This window comes from Haemaphysalis longicornis, unplaced genomic scaffold (assembly GCF_048455015.1).
Source record: "Haemaphysalis longicornis isolate Haplotype H1 unplaced genomic scaffold, Haemaphysalis longicornis Haplotype H1 scaffold_4, whole genome shotgun sequence".
In the NCBI taxonomy this organism is placed as follows: Eukaryota; Metazoa; Arthropoda; class Arachnida; order Ixodida; family Ixodidae; genus Haemaphysalis; species Haemaphysalis longicornis.
Genome location: NW_027526361.1, coordinates 193,175,278 through 193,195,873, shown reverse-complemented (window position 1 = coordinate 193,195,873; position 20,596 = coordinate 193,175,278). Strand labels below are relative to the sequence as shown.

At 44.8% G+C, this 20,596-nt stretch overlaps 1 protein-coding gene across 1 annotated transcript; it reads left to right on the top strand.

Annotated features, from left to right (window-relative positions):
• The first annotated feature begins 15,369 nt into the window (after positions 1-15,369).
• On the top strand, positions 15,370-17,433 carry LOC144180166 (uncharacterized). The gene has a single exon (XM_077708553.1). It carries the CDS (start codon positions 15,370-15,372, stop codon positions 17,431-17,433), a length of 2,064 nt encoding a protein of 687 aa, XP_077564679.1.
• Positions 17,434-20,596: the final 3,163 nt, after the last annotated feature.

Genomic DNA, 20,596 nt, shown 5'->3' with positions numbered 1-20,596 from the left:
TGCAGAGTTACACTTAACTCAAAAAAGGAATAAAAAAACAGTAAATGATAAAGAAAAATCCTATGCAGCTCTCGTGCACCGTACGTTAAGAACAGCAAGGTAGGTACTTGCCCTGACAGTCTTCGTCGTCCTTGAATCATCCCGTGTTTCTTGAAGCATCCTGTCCAGGAGCTTTTCAAGTTCGCTCCGAACCGCTAACAAGAACGCATGACACATATTAGTGAATACACTGCAAAAATTTATGTTTATGCATGTCTTGGGCTACTTTCTTAAAAGTAATGGTGAATGTACAGGGTACAGCCTACTTGCAAAGTACACGATATCTGAGCGTCGACAATGTCTGTTGCAACAAGACTGCCTTCAAGGTATTCCGGAATTAGCGCAAAAGTATGGATACATACTGCATGCACTTCGTTCCATATAAACAGAACCGCACCTTTTCGGTACCAAGCACCTAACGACAGCAGAGCAAGGTACAAGCTTAGCAGTACGATTATCTAGGCAACCACCACCGCTTCATCGCTTATCGCGTTTTCTCGAGACATCAGTTTGCACAGCAGGGCGTGCTGTTGGCTGTTCTTGCGTTCTTATAATAGTCTGTGGGATAAACTTCGCAGCTGCGAGTAGCGTTGTCCTGTTTGCGTGTTCCCTGTGCCTCGCTTTCGAGCAGTTTTTTTTCCGTCATTAATAAGCCACATGTAACAAAACCGCCAATAAATCGCATGTGTTGTTGATAAAAAAATCGTAACAAACAGGGAAAACAGCATCACGTTAATGCAAGAACGCGGTGTTATGAATTAGGTACTGACTACAGCGACGGGGCCCGTCGCTTTAAAATCTGCACTACAGTGATGGGGACTAACTCTAGCTCAATCTGGACGGATCTCCAACGCCCGCTTCACAATATTTCAGCGAGAGCAGTCGGTCTTGATTTTTACCTAACCAGCCGAACCGCTTCCGCTCACTGACTAGCCAGAGTCACGGTTAATTATTAATCACTGGTAATAATTAGAGGAGATCGGGTGTAACGTCGGCCGTGGCTCCAGCGAGCGGTTCGGCCGCTTGAGTAAATAACCAAGACCGACTGCTCTCATTGCGTGAATTTTAAAGCGGCCGTGAGGTTTTGATATTACAAAGCGCTAACTACGGACACACACACACACACACAAAAAAAGTGCGAGAACCGAACCAGGGACTTTAAGGTCCGTAGTCAGCGCCGGAACCACTACACCAAATCCCGGAACGAGATAAGGCAGCTAATCGGCTTGTTTTGAGTTGTCGTTCAGTTGATTGATTGTGGGGTTTATCGCGCCGACGCAACGCAGGCGATGAGGCGCGCCGAGTGGAGGGCTCCGGATTAATTTTGACCACCTGTGGATCTTTACCGTGCTCCGAAATCTCGTACACACGGGCGTTTTTGCTTTTCGCCTCCATCAGAAAAGCGGCCGCCGCGGCCGGGAATCGAACCCGCGACCTCGTGCTCAGCAGCGCAACGCCTTAGCCACTGAGCCACCGCGGCGGGTTTGGCGTTCAGTCTTGAGGGGGCCCCATCACTGTAGTGCAGATCATAAGTGACGGGCCCCGTCACTGTAGTCAGTCCCTATGAATTAAAGAAAAATGATTGCATCACTAAGGTATCACACGGCCTACAAACGCGTTTATGCGGCTAGAACTGGGGGAATGTCCTTAAATTTCGCATCTGGTCGATCATCATGCAAAGGAATTAATGACCAGCCTGGACGCACTCATTTATTTTTATTCAACAGCCAGTGCACATGACCATATCGAAGAAACGAACACGTGCGTTTGTGTCGCTTGCGGCCGTTTGTCCTCGTTCGAGTTGTACGGTTGAATAAACAACGATCTAGACGCTTGTACAAAGCAGTAGGGACAGCATATACAAGTTTTGACACTGTCAGCTAACAGGACTGGCATAAAATAGTACTTACGACTTAACTTCACAAGCTGGGCTGGTAGGAGGCTTGTCGTTCCGGTGGCTCTTTTATTTTTGTCCTCATCGGGCCAATTCACTTTAACCCAGTTGCGCTTCTGGGTTGGCCCCGTGAATTCGGGCCAGGTCTTTGAGTTGTGTTTTCTAATGGGGTCAAAATCTTTTATGAGTGTAACCGACTCCACGGCAAAGCTTTCATCGGGGAATCGGAAGAGCCCGTACTTGTCCATTTTGAGGGAAAATGGAGTCAGTACAACCAGTACAACAGAGGATTTGTACCGGCCGGTTTATTGTCGTGGCTGAGGTTGGATTGGATTGCGTTGACTGCTGCGCACGCTGCAACGCCGTGCACGGGCTCGCAAGCCGCTGCTTACGGCTGCAAAATCGCCGACTTGTTCCTCTCCCTGGCTAAAACAGTCAGCTTCGAGCCTATAAGCCTATAATGTAGATTAAAAACATTTCTTCGGGACTATATATATAAAGAAACTTGTTTGAGTAAGTCCTGTCCACGCAGTGCAAGACAAGAAGTTTCTGTGGAGTTTCTGCGGACACATCAGTGAATGGCTGCCTAAGCGCTCGGTTAAATTTCTGCTTCTAATAATTTGTTCTTCGTAAGATTACGTTGGTATAATTATCACGTGTTTTGAGGCGGGGAAGTTATGGAAGAGCTGCTGTAGGGGAAGGCGAAGCCGCGGCTTTTCTACGAAACTTCTTAAGGCAGCATTTAGTTTTGAAACTCGAACGGGTCCTCACTTGCATTCTAGCAATTTTAGCGGTAGAAAACAGTGCTCGGGATCCTAGTTACAGCTGAGGCACCCGTATTTACGCCAAAACATATGCATAACACCCCCCCCTCTTTTTTTTTATTTTTCTTAGTGGCTCTTCATTGCTAGCTATGGTCGCTATGATCATGTATGCTTCCACTTCAGTGATTGCTATGCTCTTGTGAGTGCGCTAAGGCTCGTTTCCATTTATGTATGTGGCTACGCTGGAGATACCAATCCACATAACTGACACGGCCTTCTCGACAAAATCAGAGAGGCTTTTGTTTGAAATACCCACCCACGCGAAAATAACTACACACAATTTTGACACGTGTGCAAATGTACTCTTAATGCCTAAAACTATATACGCAAGAGTACAAAACGACGTGGTACTATGCCGTCGTTGAACCAGTATGTATGCCTACGCTCGAACATACAAAATTCTTATCATTGAAAAACACAACTACATTTTTTTATTTTATTCCACGGCATTCACACGAACCACTTTTTCTCTCTTTCTAGAGTATGGGAACGGGTTGTACCTTCGGGTATGTCTAATTCTTACAACCTTGGCGCTGCTGTGAGGCTTTTTGATCTTTAAGTGAACGCTTCATAAATTAAATGCTAACGGGCCGCAACGTCGATCGTTACCATGCGACCTCTTGCTTACATAAAGTTATAGGCGGGAAAATACACACGTAGAAGAAAAACTACGCGACTTGCTAGTTGAGCCGAGAAATAATCCAGCCTCTTTTACGTAGGTGGTGCTTCTCCAGGGAAGCTATTGTACTTTTATCGCTATACTGTGCGTGCATGTTTGGGGAATATACGTGTCCTGGTTAATCAAGGTAACATTTTCGCCTTTCAATATGCGGAATTCACAAATATCGTTCCGGAACCACCTTGCCCAAACTTTTCGTGTGCACTGAGCGAGGCATATATCTCTGCTATCCTGTCATGTCAAACATAGATCTCGATATTGCACTGCCAGCCCACGTGTCCCGACATTTTTATTATTAGTAATACTACATGTTTTCAGTATATCCTACTAAGCCCTGATTTACAAAAAAGTACCGGGTTGCGTGAGTTCAACGTGCATTGCTGATAATATATAATATATGCATGTTTTATTCAATAAAGAATAGGTAAAAGACTTTAGCTAAAAAATGATGTCAGATGATCGTTCAAAAATGACTTGCAGGCGAACTCTGGGAAATTATTTACATTTGACCGCATTTTTAGCAGCACTGAAGACGGGGACACAGGAAGGGGGTCGGTATACAGGCGCTGTGTATTGTCCAGAGACAGATTATCCCGGCTTTTCTTACTGCTGCCCTCCTCAACTTACAGGAAGTCACAAAAAATTATTCACAAACTGATTAGAAATCGGGCTTTGCGACACGGTGCTCACGCATTTTTTTTAATACAACACCGCGGCTCGCTCATTGTGCGTGCCAAACGACTTTTGACTGACGTAAAACACACATATGTTTCACCATGCGTCTTAATTCCGGTACATGCATGTTTGTAAATGGTTGTTTTGATCTTGAAAACAGTGAGGTGTGAACATGAAGCGCTTTTGCACTGATTGAACTCATTCACAACATAATGAACCGTCAATTTTGCCACTCGCAACTAATCAAGGAATCAATTTAACTTTACCGTCACCAGGGGCAGTGGCCTTACAAACGGCTGAATGTGATGTACGTCGGGGAGGCGGTGCTAAATACGGGGAAAATTGCATGTGTGCACATTAAAAGAATGTTTGGCGTGGCTTTGAAAGGCTATCACATGTGTTGAGCCCAACGTGGCCTCATTAATCTGCTTTATTCTACAATTAAATGAGACATCTACAAGTTAACATTAATCGGAAGTGGTTGCCTTACGGGCAGCGCTTGTAACGAACCGAGAAGCGCCAATCCTTCGTTCGACGGCTTTCCGTCATCCTCAACGCCTCAATCGTGTCCTCGATCCCTTGGCTACCTAATGTCCGGGCAGACGCACGTGCGGGTGCTCGCTTAGCTGCTTGGCCTGTTTTGTTGTTCCTGGGAAAACGCGGGGGCCGAGTGGTCGCTGACCCTCGCCAACACCACCTAGACTTTGTTGTTGCTGCGACACAACGCGACATCACGGCGAGCTCCGCGTACGTATGCTGCCTGCCCGGCGGAAGGTGCATCGCGAAAGGGCGCGAAAGGGCGCGGAGGAAGGGCGAGGAGGCGCGGACATGTCGAAGGCAGGCCAGCGGAACTAATCCCCTGGCATGGAGGAAAGAATGTCTCCTGGCCTGCCTTCGCCATGTCCGCGCCTCCTCGCCCTTCCTCCGCACCCTTTCACGCGCGCTGGCCCAGACGGGTCCCCGTCAACCCGGTAGACGGGCTGCCAGAACTCTCCAATGGCTTTCAACGTCGCATAATTCCTTTGCTGCTGTGCGAACGTTGGCTGTGCGTTTGGATGCCATACGTCGGAAGGGAATGCGCGTTGGTATTTCGCCCTGTATAAAAGTTTTATTTCTAGAAATGATAAACTGTTGTAATCTCATACACAAGAAGAAATTGGTTCGGCCACAGCTCTGTTGCTTGCAATTAGGAAAAAAAAAACTAGTTGCATCAAGAGCTTCACGCATGCACATATGGGCAGTAGAAAAAAAAATAATTACATGTGCATATGTACACAATAAGATGACGTCCCCCACATTTTTCTTTTTATATATCGTCTCAAATAAAATGTTTCTCAGCACGCACCATCACTACTCGTGACGCAGCCTTAGAGCAAAATATTGTAAAAATACATGCATGTTTCTCGTGGAAACGGCGCAGCCGTACGCAGGTAATGCGTATGGCGGCCACTGACGTTCGAGGTTTTTGTCCTCCAGAAATGAGCAAGTTGACGAAACTATCGTGCAGCCTACCTTACTAAATTCGTCATTAATCTATCAAACTAACATGAGCTGTTTCGCAACTTCCATGTTCCCAAACGCATGCAGCAATGTTTGACGGCCTCGCTTGGGCATTTTTTCTCTGCCACGAGGAGCGCGTGGCTTCATTATTATTAGCTGATCCACATAAACAATAAATTTTTACCTGAGCATCCCTCTACCTAAAAATTTATTTGCCAATATTTATTTTCGCTTTAATAAAATCAGCGCTTAATTTGTACAACGCTCAAGGAATATGTTACGTTCATATTCATACGTTTCAGGGTTTACGTGACACAAGACAAACAAAATATTCTGTGCCTTCAGACTTCCACAAAGAGGCAGTCGCTGTGTCCGCAGCTGTTTGTATTTAGTGTGCCTTGAATTTGTACAACCGACGTCCTGCTTGCTGCGTATTGTTCTAGCTGCCACGTTGAATGTTGGAAGACAGATTGTTTAAGTAAAGTAGTTCATAGAATAGCAAAATACCAGGAGTGCTCGATAGATATAGCATTTACAGGAGTGATGTAACAATTAAGTGCGATATCTTAGAAGCTGCTTGTCCTATGAAATCTGATTTTCCTTAGCATCACACATTCCTTGATCCACAAAAATTGCAGTAAGAAAGCTCAGTAATGAAATCTGGCGTACTAACCACACAGCATGCATATTTAGCTGTCAGTGATTTTTTAGCAAAAAAAAAAAAAAAAGCAAGCGGGGTGCAAGCATCATACGATTTCCGTCACAACTACCAACGGGATTACCGGCTCGTCTGACAGAACCTTCTTTCTAGATGAAAGGAATTCTAGAGGACAGTTTTGCGGGCTGTAGCTGTGCGCCATACTTCTCTTGATTTTGCACACTATTCACTGAATTAACTGGAAGGGCTAAAGTAAAAGTTTTCTCCATTGCAGAATGCTATGCTAGCTGTTTCTTCCTTAACATTTCCTATATTTTCATGAAACTAGGCCTACAAATTATCGGTGATTATCCACGCACAGCCGTGAGTCACGCGTTTTGTGCGCCTCCATCGATCGCTTGAAATCACACTACATTCCCGGTGGCGATTTTGTTAGACGACGTTATTTATTTTGAAACAATTTAGTAACGTTGTAGGACCCTATTCCGCCGAGAACTGGAGTTGGTGAGAACGATCATCATCAAATGCCCAGTTTGGATATGGATATGCGCTCTCGCGCAGCTAGGTGTCGTCTGCTATCTCTCTATAGGTGGCGAGGGCGCAGCACGCGAGCCAGCGCCTAGAACAGAGGGTTGGTGCAAAAACGACCTGACCCATTTTTGCCTGACCCCGGCTACCCGCACATGACGTAACGCACGAATACCTTTCCAATTACAAAAGCGCGAACCGATTTTTAACGCCAGCACGCCTCCCCGCGTTGAGCCTGTTGAGCCCTTGCCCATCCTTCTCACAAACAGGCAGTTTGTTTATATAAATACTAGAGATATGACTCAAAACAAATCAACAACGAAACTAAAACCGCGCGTATTTAGTAGCGCGAGCTACCTTTCAAATTCGTTGGCGTTGTTTTGTGCGTTTGTCCATTGGCTACATAACTAGCACTACCAATAAATGATAAAATCTCGTTTCGGTAGACTCCCTGTTCTCCTCCTCCCTCCTCCATCCTCCCTGTTCTGTGACTGCTCGGCGCACGTCGTCGAGGTCGGTCAAACTTAAATCGAATGCCTACTTGATTCCAATTTGTCACTGCGCGAACTTACTCCGTCGCGAGCAGGCTTTATTTGCGAGTGAGCGTTACTTAATTGATAACTTTACTTGTAGTAGCCTTCCAATACCTGTTGCCCAGCGGCGGAGGGCAAGTACTTGCCGCCATGCTTTCGAAGTATAAGCGCTACCTCGAGGAGGATGTGCCTGTGCACGAAAGAACTGCAAATAGGCGACGAAGAATAGAAAGGTGTGCTGATGGGGCCTCGACAAGCTGGGCCACTGATGACAACAGCTGCAGCCGGCAGCGCGGTGACGTTTCTGGAGAAAACGGCGTGCAAGAAATTTGCTCTCAACAGGTAAATTTCATTATTATTATTATTACTATTATTACTACTATACTATTACGTGCAAGTGTCAGTAATGTTCATTTAAGGCCCACTTTGAAAAAAATGCCTGAGCTCGCGCGCACCACATGCAGAGTAAGATAATCACAAGCGAAGAAGCGATGGAAACGAAAAAAGAAAAAAAAGGAGAAAAGAAACAAAAAAGGAAAATGAGTGAGCGAAAAAAAAAAGTAACAGGAAAAGGCAGTGGACATTCAGGCAAATGTACAGTTGTGGTGACACTCCTAATTCAGCGACATAATGGGGCTCTTTGATTTTCGGACTCGCCGCAGACTCCCAGAGAAGCAGTCCGGCATTCGATTTTCCCATGTATCCTTCGGGGAATCCTCGGACTCCCGCGGACTATCCGCGGTGAGTCGGAGAGTGTAGATCGAAGAGCCCCAGTTACTTCGCCGCGACTTTAACCGCCTCCCAAATATGTGAAAATTGGAGAGGTAGAGTTCCTCACTGGGGTTTTTGTGCCTTATAACCCTAGTGCTCTACCCGCCGCGGTGGCTCACTGGCTTAGGCGTTGCGCTGCCGAGCACGGGGCCGCGGGTTCGATTCCCGGCCGCGCCGGCCGCTTCCACTGATGGAGGCGGAAAACAAAAATGCCCGTGTGTACGAGATTTCGGCGCACATTATATATCCTCAGGTGGTGAAAATTAATCCGGAGCTTTCCGCTACGGCGCGCCTCATCGCTTGCGTTGCGTCGGCGCATTAAAAATCCCCATATCAATCAATCAGTCAACCCATGTTCACTGTGCACATGAGCCCCGTTGCCAATGGCTACGGGACGCATGGTGTAATGGTCTCATGGTGTAATATTAATAAAATTCATCATTCCACAGCTTCACTTCAGTAAGGTGCTGGTCATTCCTCAGTTAATGAGGCACTCATGATGATGTCAAGATATATGTTGTGTGTATAGGGGCCGGGCAGCTGGACGGGTGGCACCACCACTCGGCACTCTCTTCATTAGTGGAATGAGTTGGTGCATTGGACTACACAGCCTCCCGTGGTTTTTGCCGTGTTTGCTTCGGTGCTTTGAATGTTTCGGTGGTATTGTGAGCGGATATGTGTGGTAAAACAAAGTCTAGACAGGTGTGTTGGGTTCTTAGATGCAGTAACGGCTACGTAAACTTGTCGGACGCTTCAAAAGTTGGGTGTGGGCTACAACGACGAGTGCTTTTTGCAGCGTTCTACTCTTGGCTCTACCCGATCTGGGTATGAATAAAACTATATATTCATTTCTTCTTAAATGCACTAATGGCTAAGCAAACTTATTGTACGCTTCTAAGGTTGGCAATGGGCTATGTTGACGTCAGCGCATTTTGCAGTGCTCTGCGCTTGGCTTTAGGAATAAAACTATTAATATTAATTTCTACCACTTTAAATTATTTCACTGGTTTCAATGACTACAGTTTTCATGCCAGCCTTAACGATAGGATATCTTGATACGTGTGCTTTGAAGAGAAAGGCCCTTATGCACAAGATTGATTATTGTGTAGCCGTGGAAACGTCGCGGCAGGTCACGCTTTCTTTCTGTAACCGTGAGCTTTGTGCCTTCAGTTTTGGTGAGTGACACTGTGACAGCATGGGAGCCTGAGAGCCGAAGCGGAACTCCCACGTTTGTACTGGTTATTTTATAAAGAGCCAAAGTTATTCAACCACCCAACTTGTAAACCTCGACCGCAGCATCCCTGCATACAGAGGGTAGAGGGCTCAGATAAAGCTGTGTTTGGGGAACTTTGGGGTGTATGTACTTATGTAGACAAATTTTTTGCTGGACTGGGCATACATCACATTTTGCAATGTAGGGAATGTCGAGCTGATGAACTCTCATTCTATCACACTAGGTTCAACCAAACTGCCCCTTGGTACTGAGTACGCCTGATATCAGGCACATCAGGGAAGAGGAGGAAGAGTCAACACATGAAGAGGTAAGATTATGACCTCTGAGGCAACTAAGGCATTTTATGGGGCTCAAGTTTGTCCGCCCCCTTTGGCCATCCCCTGTGCTCTTTCAACCAACCGGTAGAGATAAATGTGTTTCGGGCTATTAATTTGCCATTTTTCAAATACAGTACATGTGAATGTCGTTATAATGTGTAGATAAACTGGGTTTTCATTTTTGGGACAAAATGACAAATATGTTTGTGGATTTAACAAATTGCATGTGAATTAGTTAAGACGAACAAATACCCCTCCCCCATGTTCATATGCTTTGAAATTTTCGATTTGAGATAATACGAGTCAACGGTTTTGGCAGGCGTGTGTAGATTGAGTAAGCTCTCTCTGTTGGAGCCAATGACAAAGAAAAGAACAAAAGTTGGTTTGCATTGCATTTTTTTGGACAACGGAATAGAGACCCCTCCTCTACCCCTGCCTCCCAGTTATTAACTCATTTTACTCCTTGCTATGCTGTGATAAAGGTTTACAAATCATAAAAAGTTCACTGCATTTAGGAAGCACACAAACACTGCGCTTCGGTCAGTAGCTGAGTAATTGATTCTGCCAGTATTTACTTTAAATAAACTACACATTCGCAGCAGTGTGGCTACCCGCTGTGGTGGCTCAGTGGCTATGGCGTTGTGCTGCTGAGCATGAGGATGCGGGTTCGATTCCCGGCCGCGACGGCCGCTTTTCTGATGGAGGCGAAAAGCAAGATTTCGGCGCACGTTAAAGATCCCAAGGTGGTCAAAATTAATCCCGAGCCCTCCACTACTGTGCGCCTCATCGCTTGCGTTGCATCGGCGCGTTAAACCCTACTATCAATCAATCAATCAATCAGTGGTGTGGCTAATGAAACTGTGTACTTTGGGCAGGGATAGCGGAATGAAAGTCATTGCATGGTTATGTTACCTTCAAAAAGAAGGTAACAAGGCTGATAAGCTCTGTTTATCAAAATAGGTGGAACTGGACGACTCCTCGAGCTCGGAACTGAGTACAGATGAGGACCAGCCTTTCGTGGAAGAGCTAAGAAATCCCCAGGTGAGGTTTCAGCCTTTGAGGCTTGTAATACTGACACAAATGTAGCAAATTTCGTCATGAGTTTGAATGAAAACTAAGGAAAGAAAATTCTTCTACCAAAGGTTTTAATGGTACTTTTGTTATGTTTCATTGTCTCCCGCTTTTATCAGGACTGACAATAGTTTGCCCTGAACGGCTAGTTAATATAAGAGCGGCCTTATTAAAGCCCTCGGAACATCTTGCTCCATTTGTTATTTTATTTGTGTAGTCTTGATTGTGTCATGCTATCACTGGTGTTGTGAATCTGGGCAACTTTTGGTGCAAAAGTACATTTTTGTAGGCTGCTGTGGCCAGTAAAGGACAGGCTTACAAACTGTCTGGTACCGAGTCAGGTACTGAGTCAGTCTTAGCACCATAAGGACATGCTGCATACTGCTTGAATGGGTCTGACATCTGGTACGCCTGATTAACATGGCCAGACTCAGTGTCTACATTACAATGTTTGCATCACCTGTTAGTGCAGTGTCTACTGTACAGGGAGTATTAAAAGAAATGCGAACAGAGCGCACAGCCTCCAACGCATGCTGCACCATCTGGCTGCAAAGTCAGTAAACTGTGCGCATGCGCACTTCTTTGAGAGGCGCCTTTTCACGCGGCGTCGCCGCTGAGCACGATGATCTTTGAAGGGCATCATACTAGTTGCAATCAGCCTGCTGCGCGCTTGTCTCCCGAATGTAGTAGATAACAGTATGCTCAGTGGCGACAGAGCAAGAAAATACACCTCCAAATAAATGGGCGCCGTCGCTTTTGTATCAAGCATTTCCCCTAAGAGTAGGCCACACTCTCAAACGCCCTGAAAGAACCGCGCATGCGTGCAGTTTACTGACTGCAGCCGGCATGTGTCGGAGGCTGTGCGCTCTGGTGTTCGTATTTCTTTTCATCCCCCCTGTACATGGGCAGCTTTGTACAGGCAGGTATAACCATGTGCACTGTAACTGTGGTTGCTTCAAATTGATTCGATTGCTTTATGCCAGTTCTAAATAAATCGGCAAGCTTTGTAAATGAAGCTTGCCGATGTATTTTACACTGACATGCAATTTTTGGGACATAACCTAGGAGCCTAAAGTAAGATCATAATGAATGAACACATTTACTGCAGCAACCTGCTTTATCAAAAATAGGAATAAAACAATATTTTACATGTCGTAATTATTACATCATCAGAGTATTGATGCCCACTGCAGAATTAAGGTGTGTGCCATACCTCTAGCTGGTCCTATTCTGTGATTTGAATCCGTGCGTTTCCCTGGAGGTTTTGTAAAGCCTTCTCCAATTTTTCACCTCATTTTGTTAGGGCACTCTAGGGGTCCTTTCTGTTCGCTATATCAAGGGTTCAAGGATTGGCCCAGCTCTTTCTTAAGGTGCTTAGCCTGTGAAAAATCATTGTTGTTAGGTGCACAAAATAAGCATCACTGCCAAGAGTAAATAAAAAATGGTTGCGGCTTAGTCTGGTTGAGACTTTATTTCGCTTGGTTAGCGTTTGATATAGCTCTATTGCCGACCACGGCCCAAAGACTTTCGGTCATGTGGACCGCTCACAGAAGGAGGCCTGGCCTCACTTTTATTCTCGGCGAACGCGGCGTTTCTCTTTCACGGCGAACACGGCACAAGATGAGTCACATCTTCCGAGACGCCCCAGGGGAGCATGTGTTGGAGGCTGCGGGTTTCTTCGGCTGTCCGCTGCGTCGCCGCCGTGATAGCAGTGGCTGAGATGTGAGCAGAATGACTTAAAATAGGGCCTTGTGCACAGCGCCGACAGTGGGCCTGGCAAATCGCGTGATGCGCTTCGAGGGGTGTGTTGCCGGGGGCGTGTCTCCGGTCAAAAGGTTAACTCCGCGATACCACTGGACGAAAGTAGTGAAGCTTTGCTTTAAAATACACTTCAGTTCAAATGGGACACTGCTCTCTAAAGTAAGAGACATGTGGGATAGCACTATGCTACCTTCGCACGTTGTCAGCGGGAGATTAAGAGTTAGCCTAGTGCGTGCCACGTGACAGGTGAACGTGACAGCACATGAGTACAAGCAAATGAGCCAAAAGAACTTGGATTTTGGGTAATCTAACGTGCAGTGTCGCCAGTCTGCCTATCAAAGTAATTAGTGCCAAAGACAAAGAAATTAAGGTAGAGTCGCAAGCACGATAGCGCTAAAGGGGAACAAATAAAGCTTCCACCTTAAAGGGCGTAAGCAAAAAGTGCCCTGAAAATAAATTTAGTTCCTTATTTGCACTAGAATGTCTTACCGAAGTTTGCTCTCTAACCTATGGCGTTTGTTTCCTATCTCAAAAACATTACTCTTATCATCCTTCTTTTCATAGCTTACGCAGTTAACCTAAGCTTTTTTTCGAGGTGCTAAGCAAGATGTCAAGCTTCAGCAGAGTCATTTAGCACTGGAGTACACCATTCTTTGTAGTAAAAAAAAAGTAGAGAGACATTTACCAAATGCAACCCACCCTATACTAGTTCTGCACCTTATTTCTTTCTCATAGTAAGGACCAAAGCTGAGAACTCGCCCAGAATAGGTACATTCATCGATCTGCTTTTTATTACTTAGGCTGAAGGCCTCATTCACTTCTGGACTTCCTAACATTTTTGTTTCTGCATATTTATCTAATTTTATGGATAATATTTTTTAGTGCACTCGGTGTGAAACCAGTTTTTCAAAGTTGGAGACAATTAAACCGCGATTCAATTGTTTCCCTGCACTGAGTGGTAGTTGAATATGCTTGCTAGTCGTTACTGCACAAGCATTATTAAACAAGCGCTCGTCCTCTGTAGTTCCTCCCTTTGTCCTGGGTTTTCCTGCGCTTTCAGTCACTATGCCTCCATGTCTCCTAATTAAAGTTCTGGGAGTAATACAAATAAGGAACCTCAGTACTGACCTTGACTGAGAGTATTTATACCTTGTTTTCAGGCATTTAACACTATTCCCCTTGGTAAATTGCAAAAATTTTCCCTTTTCATGTTTGCCGTTTCTGTGGTTGCAAATGATTTCAATTCCTAATTAGGTATTTTTCCTTCTAAGCTGTTTTTCACCTGGTGTGATAAAAAAAACTAATTAAAAGCAAATGAGTCAAGGAATGCAAACAACAAAAGTAAATTTACACGCTAAAGCTTGGAAATTGTATGGGCATGCCTACCAGGCAACTGGATCTGTGATGTCACTAGTCATGTGGTTGGAAAACTTAGGCAATCAATTATTAATGCTCTGCTTTATTATGTATTCAAACAAAAAATTCAATGTGCATTGAACTGTTGGAAGTTCCTGACTTTTGGTCCAGTAGTGCCAGTGATTTGCTGATTTGTGTTGTTTCGTAGCACAAGGGCTACTTGGCCAAAGAGTGCCAAGAAAAAAAAAAGGAACGACTGTTAGTACCATCAGCCGACAGTGTCATATAAAAGGCATGCATTTTAAAAGTCTTTTAAATCATAGGAGCTATGCTTGACTTAAATATTTCAAAAATTTCAGATCTATACAGGTTGTTTAAGCAGACTTTCATACTAGGTAATCGAAGGCAAATTTATTCATTTTATTTTTGAAAGGGGCTGTGAAAATAAAATGAATCTTTGGTCGTTCAAAAGAGTGCCTCATTAAAACAACTCTGGCCCACTTTTAACACAGACTTTGCTATAATAAGCTTAACAATGAGGAAAATACAGAATAAACATGCGACACCCTAGCTACGTTTTTAAACTGCACTTATGATGTATTATGGGCAGCTCATTGCAATTGTCTGAGGCCGGGAAAATCCAATGTAACTTAAACAGGCATTATAAGCTTGCAGAACAAGCTATTTGGGCTTAAATTTAGTGCCAATTTTTTGATAGCAGTAAGAATGGTGAGGTAAATAATGAAAATTATTAACAGTAAACATACAAACATCAGTGCAGACTGTGTGCACTATGCTAATTGAAGCTGCACAACCATCAGGTGCATTTGGCTTGTCTCACCTGACACTGGCCAACTGGCATAAGCGATGTCACCACTTATGTGGCCCTGTTTGTCGATCACGCCCAAGTTTTCACGAGTGATTACTATCAACCATAAGGACAGCGGTTCATAAGTGGTATTGTCACACCATCTATGAAGGCAGACAGGAAACAAGGCAACCATTTAGATGCTTTACCATTCTCGGTGGCCGTAGTCAACATACTAATGTTTGCATAAAGCACATTCTCTGAATAAGTCAAAGGTAATGCCACGAAAGACACAATTTAGCGGGAAAATAGAAATTTCAGCCTAATGTCGTAGTGAAGAAAGCATTGTTTGTTGCCGGGCAAGCATTGAGGGCATTATGAAACTCCAGATCTTTCAGATAAAACAAACGTGCTTTATTTTCATGGCCTCTTTAAAACGAGTGGAGAGTCACTAAACTAACAGGTTTTACTTTTATCATACTAGGAAGAAGTCCTAAGGGTCTCATCTGCAGCACTTGGTGTGGACACCGGAGCTTCTGAAGAGACGGGAGGTGACCAAGTAAGTATTATGAAAAGCTGGCTGGATGTTTTTTGCCATGGGCAGAATTTTTGTGTGCAGTTTATGTGACTTGCCTTATTCTTCTTTTAGGACCAAGATTCTGATGAAGGTGCAGAAAATGCTCCGTTTTCCGAAAAAGCACTGCAGGTGTCAGCTGTGCTCATGTCCTATGTGATGCGTCACAGAATTAGCGACGAGGGCACCACAGACTTGCTCAACATGCTGAATGCGATTGACCCAGGCATAGCACCACGATCAAAGTACCTGCTGAAGAAGGCTTTGGGTGCTGATGTGCGAGAACCCGAAGAGCATTTTTACTGCTTGTATTGTAAGGGGTACCTGGGGCAAGAAACTTGCACGAAGCAGGTTTTCTGTGAAAACTGCAATCGGGATGTAGATCTTGCCTTCTGTTCGTTTTTTTTAGTGATGCCTCTCAAAGAGCAGTTACAAAGGATTCTTGCTCAGAAAAACCTGAAGTGGCTTCCACAAAGAGCTCGAGGAGACACAATCCAGGATGTGTTTGATGGCATTGAGCATGCGAGATTGTGTGCAGATTTTTCAGATGACGACATATCTCTCATTTGGAACACAGATGGGATAAGAGTGTTTGAAAAATCGACATTTGAGATTTGGCCGGTTCAGTGTCAGATAGCTCAACTGGAACCTGCTGCACGTAAGCAGAACATGCTGATGCCTGCCCTGTGGTTTGGTTTTTCCAAACCAAACATGACTGCACTCCTAACGCCTTTCACAGAAGAACTTCAGCAGCTTTCCACTGGTTTCTCCTGTATGAAAGATGGAAAGGAGGTTAATGTGAGAGGAGTTTTTGCTGCCGCATGCTCAGTGGATGCAGCAGCTCGTTCTGCAGTCCGAAACTGTAAAAAGTTTAATGCTTTTCAGGGGTGTAGTTGGTGTTACCATCGGGGGGGAAAGTCGTACGAGTTCTTGGACACTGCCCCAGAGCGTCGAACGGCTCGCAAACATGTAGCAGATGCCATTAAGGGCACACTTACTGCACCTTGTAAAGGAGTGACTGGTCCCTGCCTTGCCATGACCCTTCCCCGTTTTGACGTGGTTGATGGGTTTATCCCCGACTACCAGCATTGTGCCTGCCTGGGAGTGATGCGGCAACTGCTCAAGCTGTGGCTTAAGAGTAAATACCATAAGTGTGACTGGTATATTGGCACACGTACGGAAGAGCTTAATAGCTTGCTGCTGGCAATAACTCCTCCAACGGAAATTACCCGCACCCCAAGAAAGTTTGAGGACATGTTGTATTGGAAGGCGTCGGAGATGCGGGCCCTGTTGCTGTTTTATGGCTATGTTGTTTTGAAGCCAGTCTTGCCGCTCGTGTACTTCAAACATTTTACTCTTGTCTCTTATGGTGTGTACCTGCTCCTGAAAGCAGAGATCACCCAGCAGGACATACGAGAAGCACGGGCCCTATTGGAGAAGTTTGTGGTGCAAATGGGCGTACTGTACACAGCCAGAAATGTGTCATATAATGTACACCAGCTGCTCCACCTGGCAGACTCGGTGGAAACCTGGGGCCCGTTGTGGGCTACCTCATGCTTTCCCTTTGAGGGACGAAATGCAGTTCTGCTGGGCTATTTTTCGGGAACGCAGCACGTTGGAGAGCAGATTGCTCGCACTTTCGTTTGGTGGCAGCACCTGTGTCTCTGGGCCGACAAAATCGAGGAGGAAGAAGAAAGGTCCTTCTTTGAGAGGATGGTTGGCCGGCAAACGATTGGCAGGACTGGTGTTGTGCTCCCTGGGGACGTAGTTGGTTACCAGCGTCAGAGTTGTTCTAGCCCAGATATTAGGCTTGAAGTTGCTCTGGAGAACCACCTGGGGCTCCTACCAACACAGATAACATACTACAGTAGATTCCAGTGCAATGGCATTTTGTGGCACTCTGAAACATACAACATGCCCAAGAGGGTCAATTGTGTTGCTGAGCTCGAGGATGGCACAGTTGGAGTTATACAAGCTCTGGCTTCCTTTCGGAGCACACCACAGCTCTTGGTGCTAGTAGAGAAGCTGGAGGTGGTGCGCACGGTTCCATTCAGAGACCTGCAACTTGGAATTTCTTTTCTAGCTGTGCGAGAAAGGAGGCGAACAGCCGTCATAGTGGCATGTAGTCCCAGTGCCTTGAAGAAAAAATGTGTTGCCATGGAGTGTACTCCTGAAAGTTTTCTAATTGTTGCCCTGCCCAATCAAGTTTAGCGGGATTAGGATTGGGTAGTTGTAATTGGGGAGTTTAACGGGCCGAAGTTACACCCGGGCTACAAGGCACGCATAGTGGAGGGCTTCGGATTAACTTTGACCACCTGGGGATCGTGAACGAGCGCTGAAATATCAACACACAGGCATCTTTGCTTTTCGCTTCCATCAGGAAGGGGCCACCACTGCTGGAAATTGAACCCGCATCCTTGGGCTCAGCAGCACAACACGTTAGCCACTGAGCCATTGCAGCCGGTGGCGGGACTAACCCTTTCCGGTCCAAAACTTTTACCCACTTTCCCGCCGCTCCGGTCTGAAACTGTTTTGCAAGTTTCCGGCGCCACAAAGAAAAACACAAACTGCGCAAGAAAAACTCAGGAGATTTATTTTTCCCTTGCATTCTGTGCTTGCAACTTCTTTACCTATATTTGGGCAGTGTGTGAAACTGATCGAAACATTCTCCTGGGTGGGTGCAGGCCAGGGGTTTTACTGCAGCTTTTGCAGAAAAAGTTTCCCTCCTGCCTCCTTTTGTTTTGTTATCACTACAAACAGCACAGTCCCTGCTACTTCCGCCTGGACTCATTATGTGTTAAGTTTAAAAGTGTTTAGGTTTAGTTAAGTTAAGTTTACGTATAAGTGTGTTAAACACTAGCTGCTTGCCTGGTACAGCTGGTTAACCACTTGTAGAAAGTGCATGGGCACATTTTGTCACCTCTCTTCACCTTATAAGCATATGTACAGAGTGCACGGGCATATTTTTTTCTTTTTTGTTACATATTTTTTCACTTTGGCTTAAGTCATGTACCTATGTAGTAAGATGTCCTATGATCTGGGTTGATAGGTACCATCTCTCAATTATCTTTGCCAGTGTGATTCAAGCAATACTGCTGTTGTGGTGTCAAAAAGTTTAAGTTGTTTTTGATAAAGTAAGTTTTCTGTTTTCATTTTCTTTTTCATTTCAGGTTTCCTAATACCTTGCACTGCCTAAAATTGTTATTGTCAGTTTGTCATGTTAAGGTGCCCGTTTGGCAGTCTCTGTTGACTATTAACAGTGAAAAAGCACTGTGAACATATTGATCATCATTTATGTTTTCTTTCTCTTCGACCCCCAAAATCTGTTTTGTGGCATCACTCCGAATGTAAGTCTTGGTGATCACGTCTCAGACGGGGTTCAGTTCTTTTCTTGGGCACTTTTGCTCTTTATCTAAACCAAGCCTTATTCTGCTCCTCGATCCTGTGGTCAGTCATAATAATCTTGCCATATGTGTCTACATCTAGCACAATGGTACAATTTTCTTGCTCTAGATATAATGCACTTGAGCCATTTGGTCTCTTCAACATCTTATTTATTCCTTTGCAGATGTAGTTACACTCCTGAACTTGGGTACATGAACATAGCTATTGTGCATGCTCTGCCTTTGTGGTTGTAAATTGTCAACTTTCCCATTGCATATATTCACAATTATTTTCATCCTTCCAATCCATATTGCGCATTAGGAGAAAACAGTTTCATCATCATCATGCCTGGATGTTGGAGTTTCTAATTGTGCTAGTTTTAAAATAACTTTTTTTAGATCAGCTACAACTACTGCTATCCTATCATTGATGCACTGATATGTCTCCCGTTGCTGTCTCTTAAAAAATCATACACCAAGATCTTTCAAAGAGACATGGTGAGGTAAAGATATATACGCAGTGTTTAATGCCTATGTTCCTTTTTGACACTTCTTATCTGTCTGGTGTATGGATTTTTTAGTTTCTGTATGAATATTCGCAAACTAGAACTTTCTGTAAATATTTGAAATAGCATTGCTCTGGACAACAATTTATGTTTGCCTTTTTTGTTTTTGTTGCGCAGTGTGATGTTGGAATTGTGTCTATGAAACCTTGTATATTGTGTAGCAGTTGTAGTGCTGCACCAGAGTAGTCAAAACGTAGTAAAACAGTGAACATATGTGTTGGAATATTGTATTGTATAAACATCTAATTTTTATAACTTGTGATGCTTTTGGTTATTGCCAAAAATGACTGACATTTTGGCCTGTGTCGGTTGTATTTCAGTTTCACTTATTTCCTGGCTTGTTTTAATAAAATTGGCAAAGGATGCCGTGATCCCTGCTATTTGCTCGTTATGCTTTGAATGGACGAGGTCAGTATCATGTTGTTTGATGTTAAAGTATTACATGCCCATCATGTGGAATTATGGTGTCCGGTAGTGGTGTTAACCAAAATATGGGGATTTAAATGGCTGACATAAAGAAAATAGGTGGACTTTAGTCTGCAATTCAAACACGTGTCCTATGAAATGACTTCGACTCTCATCCTTTGCGTGATACCCAATCCTTAGTTTTAACGGGCAAAAGGTTGCATGCGTTGGGGCCTGCAAGTGCAGAAGTAGCGACATTTTGCCGACAGTATCTGTAGGGCTTAGGGATGCAGCCAAGCAGGGGCATGGTTTAAACTCCCCCTCCCCCAACCAAAACTTTTTTCCAGGTAGCCCGTAAGTGCTCACATTCTTTTCTACAAAATACCCCCCCCCCCCCTTGCCCTTTTGAAGACATTTTTGGCTACAGCCACAGTATGGCTTACAAGTGCAAGGAAGAAAAAAAACTGCAAAGGGGTAAGATCGTAAGTATGGTAAGGAGACTAATCAGTCGCATCACTGGACGCCAACAGGGTGGACATGGTAATTATAGAAGCAGCAAAGCACATTTATTCTACAGTTGCAAATTGTAGGGCAAACGAGTGAACACATGGTCAAGCCGTCAGTTACAATAACGGAATAAAATGAACCCACGAATAGGATAACGGCGATGGTAATGTGAGGACACAATTGCATTGCTAGACTCAATTATGTAGTGCTGTGTGCTGCAACGAACCTCGAAGTGTCTGCTCTGACAGCAGCCCATGTGGTTGCCCGGAGAAGTACGCTTCAGAAGAATATGCAAGTAAACAGAAAAGTGCCGTACATCAATCGGAAAGGTAGCTGCTCGCTGCTGCTAGAGAGAGAGAAACAACATCTTTATTTCCGGCAAGTTGTGACGCGGCCTAAACGTCACGTTGGCGGGCCGCTCGGCTTCAGCTGCCTACTCGCACCGCCCCTTCGCAGGGCTGCGCTTTCGGCCTCTGTCGCTCGAGGGCCACCAACGTCTGCTGGACGAACTCG

Bases quoted from the DNA above. Each gene is read 5' to 3' on its own strand.
- LOC144180166 (XM_077708553.1), top strand. From the start codon at position 15,370: ATGTCCTATGTGATGCGTCACAGAATTAGCGACGAGGGCACCACAGAC.